This window comes from Stenella coeruleoalba (genome assembly GCF_951394435.1).
Source record: "Stenella coeruleoalba genome assembly, chromosome: 8".
Lineage (NCBI taxonomy): Eukaryota > Metazoa > Chordata > Mammalia > Artiodactyla > Delphinidae > Stenella > Stenella coeruleoalba.
Window position 1 is genome coordinate 51,727,314 of NC_137154.1, and position 12,637 is coordinate 51,739,950.

At 38.1% G+C, this 12,637-nt stretch overlaps 1 protein-coding gene across 3 annotated transcripts in view; it reads right to left on the minus strand.

Annotated features, from left to right (window-relative positions):
- The window catches only part of C2CD3 (C2 domain containing 3 centriole elongation regulator), a 130,411-nt gene that overhangs the window by 106,950 nt on the left and 10,824 nt on the right, over positions 1 to 12,637 (minus strand). For all 3 annotated transcript variants that reach the window (XM_079928274.1, XM_079928273.1, XM_079928275.1), the window contains exons 4-7: positions 11,680 to 11,903; positions 10,834 to 11,081; positions 1,195 to 1,327; positions 627 to 755 (exon numbers count right to left, since the gene is read on the minus strand). In XM_079928274.1, coding sequence (XP_079784400.1) covers positions 627 to 755; positions 1,195 to 1,327; positions 10,834 to 11,081; positions 11,680 to 11,903 — 734 coding nt within the window. The remainder of the gene's footprint in view (positions 1 to 626; positions 756 to 1,194; positions 1,328 to 10,833; positions 11,082 to 11,679; positions 11,904 to 12,637) is intronic.

Genomic DNA, 12,637 nt, shown 5'->3' on the forward strand with positions numbered 1-12,637 from the left:
TACACAGGCCTCTCACTGTCGTGGCCCCTCCCGTCGTGGAGCACAGGCTCCGGATGCACAGGCCCAGCAGCCATGGCTCACGGGCCTAGCCACTCCGCAGCATGTGGGATCCTCCCAGACCGGGGCACAAACCCACGTCCCCTGCATTGGCAGGCGGACCCTCAACCACTGCGCCACCAGGGAAGCCCTAGGATTTTTTTACATACTAGATCATGTCATCTGTGAATAAAGATAGTTTTACTTCTTCCTTTCCAATTTGGAACCCTTATATATTTTTTTCCTGCCTAATTGTTCAGGCCACATAGGTAGTAAGAGACAGACCTCAAATTTCAACTTGTGTCTGTTTAAAATCCATGTTCTTTTCATTATAACCTGCTAGCTAACCTTGGTGTTGGGGAGAGAGATGAAAAATAAGAATGGAAAGGTAGATTGGAGACCATTCTGTAAGTGAAGCTAAGAATAAAAAGCTAAAGATTGGATTTTTATTTAGTAGGTAGTGAATAACCAAAGGGATGACTTGGTTATTCTAAGGAAGTGTTGCTTTAAGAAGAGAAATCTGTTAACAATGTACCCAATGAATTGGAGGAATAATTTAAAAGGAAAGAAAGCTAGTTAAGAGCTCTTACCTGCCCAATAGCAGCTGTATGGCTCTGGTATCAGCTTTTGTGTCATGTTTCCAAAATGTATTCTCAGTTGGAGGGAGGAGGTGATCTTCAATGTGGTCTTTAAATTGATTCCTAGACAAGGCTTTGATTCTAAGGAATGAAAAAAAATACTTTTTCAGTAGCTAACATATGGGAAAAATCTAAATCAGAATTAATTGAACATGGAATATTAACATACTTCAGCCTTCACCTTAAATATACATAAAACTTCACAATTTACAAAGCCCTTTCCTATATTAGAATCTCATTTCATTTATGTAAGAGAGGGAGGAGAGAATATACCCATTTTTTATATAAGCATGCTGGTTCAGAAAGAGTTAAGAATTTAGCCATTTACATATTTAGCAAGTGTCAGTGCTAGGTCTAGATTTTGGGTATCTTAGCTCCTAGTTTAGGCTTCTTTTCTACCACATTAAGAATTACTTGTTCAACATTTCCAAGATTATTCAGTCCATATCTTGACAAAAAACATATGCTAACAACTACCAAGAAATTAACTATTGGGGTTCACGTTTATCCAGTAACTTACTGTGTAGATGCTCTAAGAAAATCTTCATTCATAGAAGGATGAACTTCTTCCAACAACATGCTAGTATCTGGGCTTGATTTCATTGCAGAAATCACCATGGCATTACGCAGTTTATTGCCTTGTTCTAACAGAGCTGAAGAGGGCAAAACAAAACACAGAAAATCTAAAATCCAACAGAAATACTTGAAACATTTAGCACCTTTCCTTCTGTCACAGGACTTACCATAGTGTACTATAAATGCTTACTTGTCTGCCTTCCCCACTAGCTTGAGAATCCCTTGAGGACATTCACCTTACAAATGTTTACTGAGCTTCTATCACGTGGACCGTTTTAGATGTTGGCATTACAGCAGTGAATGAAGTCTCCATTATGTAGAGACTGACCGCCTTTACTGGAGTCATTATATACATGCATTGACTCTTCCAACTGGTGTTTGCACATAATAAATTTAGTAATAGCTACATAATATATTATTTTTGTATCTAGCTATCTTACTGAATTCTCTTATTTGTAACAGTTTTAATGTCATTATTATTTAAGGAACACTAACAACTATATCAGCTAAACTGTTAGGAGTCATAGTGATAATCTAGTCCAAATGTATACTTTTATGGATGAAGAAAAGAATACCAAAACATTTCTATGACTTGTCTAAGATCATACATCAGGTTAACAGAAAAGTCAGGATAAAGTCTTTAAACTTTCTGATAGGTAAAATTTCTCTCATCCCTAAGCAACAACAATTACAGAGGATAACATTTATTGAACCCTTACCACTTCCGGGGCACTACTCTAAGTATGTCATGTATAGGAACTCATTTAATCCTCCCAACAATCCTCTGAAATAGGTACTATCATTTCCTTCATTTTCCAGATGACAAAGCTGAGGCACAGAGGATATGTAACTTGCCCAAGTTATGCATGCGGTATAACCAGGATGACTCTACATCCTATGATTTAACCACTATACATATATGACCCCACTTTTTCTTAGACTTCTTTTTAAAAGCTTATGACTAGTGGTATTATTTCAAGGAACACTGGGAAGAATTATTATTTTCTTGAGGTTCCACAGTTGCTTAGGATGTAGGTAAGACTAGATACCAAATGCCTGTCCATCTTGGTCTAGAGTTTTATAGCTTCTAAAAATAAAGAAGACATGGCAGTCAGGCCAAGAAAATAATAAGCCAAACAGATCCATAAACATTCAACATTTGTTAGCATAAAGAGTTCAAAATATAGCTTAAAAGCTCAAAACCCCAAACCCGAAAAACCCTGAAATATTGTATGTTCAATGTGTTATGTGAAAGTATAAGTAAAAGAAAAATAAAGATCACCATCTGTGGTAGGCAGAATTCTACACTTGATCTTAGCCAAAAGGCCAAAAAGTGATGTAGGCAGAATTCTAAGATAGCTCCCCCCAAATTTCCAGCCACTGGTATACAAATACCTTCTCCCAGTGATTCAGTCATCTAGGTATTGCCATAAAGGGATTTTACAGATGTAATTATGGTTCCAAATCAGTCTACCTCAAGACTGGGAGATTACCTTGGTGGTCCCAAACCTTTATAAAGCAGAGTTTTTTCTGGCTGTTTGCAGGATATGAACTCAAGAGATTTAAAGCATGAGAAGGATGTAATGTTTCATTGCTGTCTTTAAGATGGAGAGGACCACGTGGCAAGAAACGCATGTGGCCTTACGGCCTTTAGGAGCTGAGAGTGGACCCTGGCTGACTGCCAGCAAGGAAATGGGACCGCAGTCCTACTACTGCAAGGAACTGGATTCTGTCAATAAGAATGAACTTGGAAGTGAATTTTCCCTCAGAGCTTCCAGATGAGAATTTAGCTTGGCTGACACCTTGATTGTAGCCTATGATACCCTAAGCAGAAAACCCAACCATAACTTGCTGGACTTCAGATCCACAGAACTGTGACTAATAACTGGGTATTCTTTTAAGCCATTAAGTTTGTGGTTACTTGTTATGCAGCAATAGAAAACTAATATTCCCATTAATGCCACTACCCACAAATACTGATTAACATTTTGATATATTCTGGATAGGTTTTTTTTGTGTGTGTGTGGCTACGCTGGGTCTTCGTTGCTGTGCACGGGCTTTCTCTAGTTGCAGCGAGCGGGGGCTACTCTTCGTTGTGGTGCACGGGCTTCTAATTGTGGTGGCTTCTCTGTGTGGAACACAGGCTCTAGGTGTGCGGGCTTCAGTAGCTGTGGCTCGCAGGCTCTAGAGCGCAGGCTCAGTGGTTGTGGCGAACAGGCTTAACTGCTCCGCGGCATGTGGGATCTTCCCGGACCAGGGCTTGGACCTGTGTCCCCTGCATTGGCAGGCAGATTCTTAACCACTGCGCCACCAGGGAAGTCCCCCGGATAGTTTTTAATCTATGCATACATACATCTATATATGTATGTGTGTGTGTATATATATAAATTTTTTCTTTTGCAAAAATGGTATATTATGTATACAGTTTTTTTGAATTTTTATTTTTTTATACAGCAGGTTCTTTATTAGTTATCTATTTTATACATATTAGTGTATACATGTCAATTCCAATCGCCCAATTCATCACACCACCACCCCCACTTTCCCCCCTTCGTGTCCATACGTTTGTTCTCTACATCTGTGTCTCTACTTCTGCCTTGCAAACCAGTTCATCTGTACCATTTTTCTAGATTCCATGTATATGCATTAATATATGATATTTGTTTTTCTCTTTCTGACTTACCTCACTCTGTATGACAGTCTCTAGGTCCCTCCACATCTCTACAAATGACCCAATTATGTATACTGTTTTATAACTGCTTTTTCACTTAATAATATGAATTAACTTTTTCTATGTAAATAATGGCTATATAAGTATGTATTTTTGTTTTTACTTATTTAAAAAAAATCTCTTTGGGATTCAGTCAGAAAATGGCTGTCTTGTTTATTCAGTGAGAAAGGGTGAGGAAAACATGGTCTGCTAGCATTGAAAATTTGGTTAAGGAAGCTTGCTATGTGACAGGAAGCCCTCCTCCTTTCAGTTTCTAGTTAATACTTGGCTTAATTTGATATGGTTTAAAGTTCTTTAATGAGGTGGGCACACTCAATAAATGCTTTATGAATAAAGTAGTTAATGACAAGCAGTGTCAATAATAAATTTCATTTGATTTCAGGGCCATGTAGAAAAACAGTTTTTCTACTGATACCCAAAATGTCCCTAGAGATATTTGGTACTTGGTACTTTATAATCTAACCACACACAACTATATTTAATTCCTTAAACACAATACTTCCTTTGTGCTCTCAAAGTTCTGCGTATCTGATTCCATCAAAGAATTACCATGCAGTATTAAAATTGTCTATCTCACCCAAACAACTTTGAGACGAGAGATTGGCTTTTGTTGGTCTTTGTATGCTCGGTACCTAGTATATATCAGGAATTTGATTAAATGTTTCAATAAATACTTCCACTGTTGCATATATCATACAAAATTGTACTGTATCTGCTTTAGAGTCTGTTTCCTTTACTACAATGCATTCATTAAGTCAGGGACTATCTTATTTATCACTGTAACCCCAATACTCAAAACAATGGTTGACACAAAATAGGCACTCAAAAGATATCTGCTGAATTGAACTGAGCTTAAAGTTTTCATCCCTGCTAAATAAAATTTCCCTGGGAATAGTAATATTTTAAGAGTGACTTAATTAGTCATTAACATTTGAATAGGAATAGGTACTTAAGATACTTTACAATAGCAGGTTTTTAAAAAGAAATAAACATTGCAGACAACAAGTAGGACAAATCTGAGCAAGGGTGGTCTATTCATTGGCCTCCAAGTGGTTTCTTCCTTGAAACAGACATTCTTAGAATAGTTTCTCTAAAGTCTAAGTCATGGCAACAATACCACCTTAACTCCCCTTCTTAAGAGGAAGCTGGTTCCACACTAAAAGAGCTGTCATGGCATCTTCCTGCACCTCAACTCAATAATTATTTTTTAACACAAGGGAAGGGCACTTAGCTGAGTTCATGACAAATGTTTCCCTTGTTTATTTCCTACATGCCATGGGCACAGCCCCTGCTAAACAGGGAGGTACACAGCTTTTGGTTTTTGTTCCTACTCCTTGTTATCTATTCTAAACCCCAACTCTTAACAAACTTATGGTTATCAGTGGGGGAAGGATAGGGAGAAGGGAGAGTTAGGGAGTTTGGGATTGAAATGTACACACTGCTATATTTAAAATGGGTAACTAACAAGGACCTACTGTATAGCACAGGGAACTCTGCTCAATGTTATGTGGCAGCCTGGATGGGAGGGGAGTTTGGGGGAGAATGGATACATGTATACGTATGGCTGAGTTCCTTTGCTGTGCACCCGAAACTATCACAACATTGTTAATTGGCTATATTCCAATATAAAATAAAAAGTTAAAAACAAAAAACAAGAAAACCGCCAACTCTTATAAGCAGGATGTGTAGTGTTTCATAAATTCTAGCTCGATGACTAATTCAGCTCTGTCCCCCCCCTTACTGGTATGATGTCAGTATAATAAAGACCAGGAAGATAATTAGGTTTATGTATTTGTTATAAACCTCCATGACTAGCTTTAGACCTACTTACTAAAATGACCCACTTAATCTTAGTGCTCCACGGTCTTGTGGTTGGAAGGGATCTTTAAAGATCACATCTGTCTACTTGATGATTTAATCCCATCTGTAAGAGTCCCATGACAAGGTTATCCAGCCCATACTTGACGATTCCCAGTGATACAGAATTCACTATCTCTTGAAGCTATCCCTTCCCACTTTTGCAAGGAAGAACTATTAACCCAGACTGAGTCACAATCTGTCTTGTTTTATCTTTAAACCCAAAGATCCTAGTACATCTTATGGAAGAAATTTGCACATTGGCAGCCCATGGGTTGCACCTGGCATATTTTATTTGGCTTGAACAGTTGGCCAGCATAGTCTCGATTTTTAAAAAAAGCAGGCCTAGGTAAACAAGGAACCTACAGTAGGATGAAGCAAAGGACTTTGCTGTACAGTTTAAGATAATGATGAACTGGAGCTGAGAAGCAGCTGTCCCGTTTGATAGGGCAGAAGCTCCCTAACTGTGAGCCTGTGTCTTCATTTTAAAATGGGGATAACAATCCCAACCTCACTTGGTTTTTGTGTATAAGGCACTTGGCATAGTAGGTAGCACATAATGAATGGTAAGTAAATGGTAGCTGTTTTCTTGAGGCTAAATATCTCTTGGTGGTCCCTTCCCCAGTCTAGGTACTCTCCTTAGAAGGAACTCATCTTCTATAGATCTTTAATATTAACTTCTTAAAGAAGACTTCCTTTGGAACTTCCCTGGTGACACAGTGGTTAAGAATCTGCCTGCCAATGCAGGGGACACAGGATTGAGCCCTGGTCTGGGAAGATCCCATATACCGCGGGGCAACTAAGCCCGTGCGCTGCAACTACTGAGCCTGTGCTCTAGATCCCGTGAGGCACAACTACGGAGCCCATGTGCCACAACTACTGAAGTCTGTGCACCTAGAGGCTGTGCTCTGAAACAACAGAAGCCAATGCAATGAGAAGCCCACGCACCGCAACGAAGAGTAGTCCCCCGCTCGCCGCAACTGGAGAAAGCCGACACACAGCAACGAACACCCAATGCAGCAAGAACAACAACAAAAAAAAAAGTTAAAAAAAATTAAAAACTCCCATTTACCACTGCAACAAAAAGAATAAAATATCTAGGAATAAACCTACCTGAGGAGACAAAAGGCCTGTATGCAGAAAATTATAAGACACTGATGAAAGAGATTAAAGGTGACACAAATAGATGGAGAGATATACCACGTTCTTGGATTGGAAGAATCAACATTGTGAAAATGACTATATTTCCAAAAGCAATCTACAGATTCAATGCAATCCCTATCAAACTACCACTGGCATTTTTCACAGAACTAGAACAAAAAATTTCACAATTTGTATGGAAACACAAAAGACCCCAAATAGCCAAAGCAATCTTGAGAAAGAAAAACGGAGCTGGAGGAATCAGGCTCCCTGACTTCAGACTATACCACAAAGCTACAGTCATCAGGACAGTCTGGTACTGACACACACACAAAAATAGATCAATGGAACAGGACAGAAAGCCCAGAGATAAACCCATGCACATATGGTCACCTTATCTTTGATAAAGGAGGCAAGACTATACAGTGGAGAAAAGACTGCCTCTTCAATAAGTGGTGCTGGGAAAACTGGACAGCTACATGTAAAAGAATGAAATTACAACACTCCCTAACACCATACACAAAAATAAACTCAAAATGGATTAAAGACCTAAATGTAAGGCCAGACACTATAAAACTCATAGAGAAAAACATAGGCAGAACACTCTTTGACATAAATCACAGCAAGATCCTTTTTGACCCACCTCCTAGAGAAATGGAAATAAAAACAAAAATAAACAAATGGGACCTAATGAAACATCAAAGCTTTTGCACAGCAAAGGAAATAATAAACAAGATGAAAAGACTACCCTCAGAATGGGAGAAAATATTTGCAAATGAAGAAATTGACAAAGAATTAATCTCCAAAATTTACAAGCAGCTCATGCAGTTTAGTATCAAAAAAACAAACAACCCAATCCAGAAATGGGCAGAAGACCTAAACAGACATTTCTCCGAAGAAGATATACAGATTGCCAACAAACACATGAAAGCATGCTCAACATCATTAATCATTAGAGAAATGCAAATCAAAACTACAATGAGATATCATCTCATACCGGTCAGAATGGCCATCATCAAAAAAATCTACAAACAATAAATGCTGGAGAGGGTGTGGAGAAAAGGGAACACTCTTGCACTGTTGGTAGGAATGTAAATTGATACAGCCACTATGGAGAACAGTATGGAGGTTCCTTAAAAATCTAATAATAGAACTACCATACGACCCAGCAGTCCCACTACTGGGCATATACCCTGAGAAAACCATAATTCAAAAAGAGTCATGTACCACAATGTTCACTGCAGCTCTATTTACAATAGCCAGGACATGGAAGCAACCTAGTGTCCATTGACAGATGAATGGATAAAGAAGATGTGGCACATATACACAATGGAATATTACTCAGCCATAAAAAGAAACAAAATTGAGTTACTTGTAGTGAGGTGGATGGACATAGAGTCGGTCATACAGAGTGAAGTAAGTCAGAAAGAGAAAAACAAATACTATATGCTAACACATATATATGGAATCTAAAAAAAAAAAGGTCATGAAGAACCTAGGGGCAAGACGGGAATAAAGACACAGACCTACTAGATAATGGACTTGAGGACACGGGGAGGGGGAAGGGTAAGCTGGCACAAAGTGAGAGAGTGGCATGGACATATATACACTACCAAACGTAAAATAGATAGCTAGTGGGAAGCAGCCGCATAGCACAGGGAGATCAGCTTGGTGCTTTGTGACCACCTAGAGGGGTGGGATAGGGAGGGTGGGAGGGAGGGAGACGCAAGAGGAAAGAGATATGGGGACATATGTATATGTATAACTGATTCACTTTGTTATAAAGCAGAAACTAACACACCATTGTAAAGCAATTATACTCCAATAAAGATTTTAAAAAAAAAGAACTCTAAGTCAAAAGCAAAAAAATACTTATAAAAATAAAAAAAATTAAAAAAGAAAGAAGCCTTCCTTTGCCAACATACATAAAACAGCATTCTATCCTCTCTTCTTCCTTGCTTCATTTTTTTCCCATTGCCATTATCACTATCTAACACTACATACTTACTTATTTATCTAATTTATCATTGGTATTCCTACTAGAATATAAGATCCGTAGGGGAGGATTTTGTGCCTTTTTAAAAAATAAATTTAAATTGCTATATTCTTAACACCTCGAAGACTGCCAGACATTTAGTAAGTGCTGAATAAATAACTGCTTAATGAGTAAACAAATATTTTATCAAAGTCTGCTGCCCAGGTCTACACAAAATACTCCAGGTGTGAGAATGACAAGTGCTGAGTATAGTCAGGCAATTTTCTTTCTTGTTAATGTAGCCTAGGGTTGCATTAAAGTCTAAAATTAATATAGGGACTTCTCTGGTGGTGCAGTGGTTAAGAATCTGCCTGCCAATGCAGGGGACACGGGTTTGACTCCTGGTCCGGGAAGATCCCACATGCCGCGGAGCAACTAAACCTGTGCACCACAACTACTGAGCCTGCACTCTAGAGCATGCCATCTACAACTACTGAAGCCCATGCGCCTAGAGCCCGCGCTCCGCAACAAGAGAAGCCACTGCAATGAGAAGACTGCGCACCACAATGAAGAGCAGCCCCCGCTCACCACGACTAGAGAAAGCCCACGCACAACAACGAAGACCCAATGCATGCAAAAACAAAAAAGTAAAAAAATAAATAAAAAAAATAAAATTAACGTACCATAATCAGAGTATATTTTTTAAACTAGGGCATCATAGACATTTTAGTTGAAAAAATATTAACACAATGTCTTTCTTCATTAAAAAAAATCCTTACTAATGTAAATTTTGTATCCACGTAGTTTTTTTTTTTTGTCTTTAAACTAGAATTTATTGGTATACAAAACTCCATTTCATAGATAAAGTGGCACATCTTTGCAGCTTCTATTGCACCAAGTATTGAAGATTAAAAACACACAAAAAGAAACATTTGGTTTTGAAAACACTGCAAATAGCCAAGTACAGTACTTTGGTAAATAAAAAATAAAATGGTTCAGAGTAACACAATCTGAGGAAAGAAACATCCTGGAGGAAATGAACTATGGACATCAGACAATGGTCGCATTACCCCTGTCCAGCTCCACAGATAAGGCAAGACTTGCTTAGTCTATGGATCATGACCCCACAGAGGTCCAAGTAGTTTTAATTTAAAAGACTTTTCTACTAAAGCTGCAGATATTCTACTTTGGAAATTTTACTTGTGAGGATGGAGACAAATTTATGTCATGCTCTTGATGTCACAGAGATATATGGTTGACCATTACAGTGTAACATAAGGTACCAAAATTACTTTTCATATAATACCACTACCTAAAATGAGGTAATACAACCTCTTTCCTATTTCCTTTTTAAATTTCAGTGTAAGCCCTTACACAGGTAAACCGATTCCTTTCTACTTCTGTTTGGCTGTCAGTCATATTTAATACCCAGGCGTAAGATCAGCAGTTTCTGTGCACTGAATGTTCCCACTGAAAACAACAGTTTTCAGAATATGAAACAAGTTTAGTACTAGTCTCTGAACAATGGTATAAGTAAATTCTGATGATGAGACAAAAATCTTATTTGCTTTGAATTATCTCGAAAAAAATCAGGACTAATATTTTTCTATGATAAAGGCTTTCCTTCCATACCCAGGTTCACTTTAAATGGTTCCTTCCCTAAACTTAAAATTATAAGTGCCCAGTAATTATTTAGAAGAAACTCAGTGGTTTAATAGAGCTGCCCTTAAAAGGTTAGAAATTCTGGACTCTAGTAAGATATTCACTTGCATTTGGCTATTTAGTTCAAACAGAAGTCTTGGTTCTCTTTGTAGGTTGCCTAATGAGCAGACTAATCCCAATAAATATAGCTTAGTCTCAGTTCACAAATATATACATACCTAAAAGAAGGTTCTTGGTAGGAGGGTTGTTTGAAGAAAGAACGCATGAGTCACTGTGACTCTTGGCAACTGTCCTAATTTGAGGCCGCAATTCAGAACTGTTGAGAAGGGACATCTGCTTCTGTGGGGCTTTGCCTTTCAGAGTCATAGACTCTAAACTCTGTCCTGAATTAAGATGGTGCCGTAGTCCAAAGAAAGAGTCCTTTATTGTATCAGAGTTCTCTGCAAAGTACAAGTGGTCCTTTCCCCTGTTTTAAAATAAAGGAGAACTTCAACAGTATATTATCCATTATGGTAACATTCCACTTTGTCAGAGAAAGAAAGTGGATCAGTGGTATATAGCAGTGTAGCTCAGGCTTTGTAAATATGTTTTTCATTTCCCAAATTAAATAAATAATAGATGTTTTACCTATCATTGTATGGTTTGGCTAAAGTGAGACAATGAAATAAAGAGCTCAGTGCTGAGCCCGACACAAAGCAAACGTCTGATAATTATTTAAAATCAAAATCTGTTTCTCTTCATTCCATTTCACAAAACACTGCCTTTTCCCTCTTTCCCTTCATGTACACCTATCATGGCATCTCTATGTGACTTAGACATACTTACTTATCTGTATATTGGCCTCCTCACTAGATTGTGAGCAATGTTCAAAAATAGGAATTGTGTCTTATCAATTTCTATGCCTAGCAACTGGTACTGGACCAGAAACATATTGAGTACTTAATACTTATTTGCTGAATGAATGACTACCTTTAACCTTCTACACAACCACAAATGAAAGACCGAAATTATGAGTACACTGGGAGTTAGCAGACAGTCTGACTGGTATTAGGTGTGGTAATTACCTTGGAGTGGTTGACCTACTGCTGTTGGCTGCTAACTCTTTTCCATCAATTTTGGTGGTAGGGATCCTCTGAGGCCTTGATGGAACCAGAAACTGAGTATTGCCTGCTTCAGTATATTCTCTGAATCCTTGTTCAGATAAAAGCACATTTTCTGTCATGTCAGTGGTAGGAAGAGGAGTGTAGCTGTCAAAAGTTTCTGACAAAGGCTCCAGGGCAAGTGAGACCTGAAAGGGACATGTAATGTATCAGAAGTCTTTTTTTTTTTTTATAGCATTGATTAATTTTAAGACTCTCTAATATAAATTAATGGCCCCGTTCCTTATAGGATCTAGTTCAAATTCCTGCCTACCCCAGAAGCCTCATCTCTCACTGTGTTCCTCTCCTCCATCTCTCTCTCCTGGATATACCAATTACTTAGAGTTTTCTAAATGTACCTTATATTTCATTCCCTTATGCCTTCATGTGCAAATTTCCTCCAGCATTACTTCCTCTGTGAAAACTTCTTTGTGTCCAGGCAGAGATGTTATGGCCACTCCTTTTTTCATGTTTCTACTTACTTTGTATCTATCCATTAATATAACCACTATTTATTGAACACTTCACAATAGGCCAGAAAGTGTGCTATGTTCCTCACACAGAGAAGCTGATGTGATGATATAACTGTCAGGAAAGTATATTATCCTAATTTGAAGATTTAAAAAAAAAGCAGAGGCTTAAAGGAGGTATTTGTACTTCCAGTTTATTTGTTATCCTGATCAGATTATGAATTCCTTGAAGGCATGAACTGTCTTATTCATTTTTCTGTAGACTAATCAGTGTAAGTATACACTTAGTGTACAAGTATGCATAATAATGACTAATGGTCTGAAAAATAAAAGAATGACATAGCACCTGTTGCATCCTTATTGCTAGCTATTTGAGAAAAATAAGGCCCTATTTCTATGCTGGGGATGAGGCA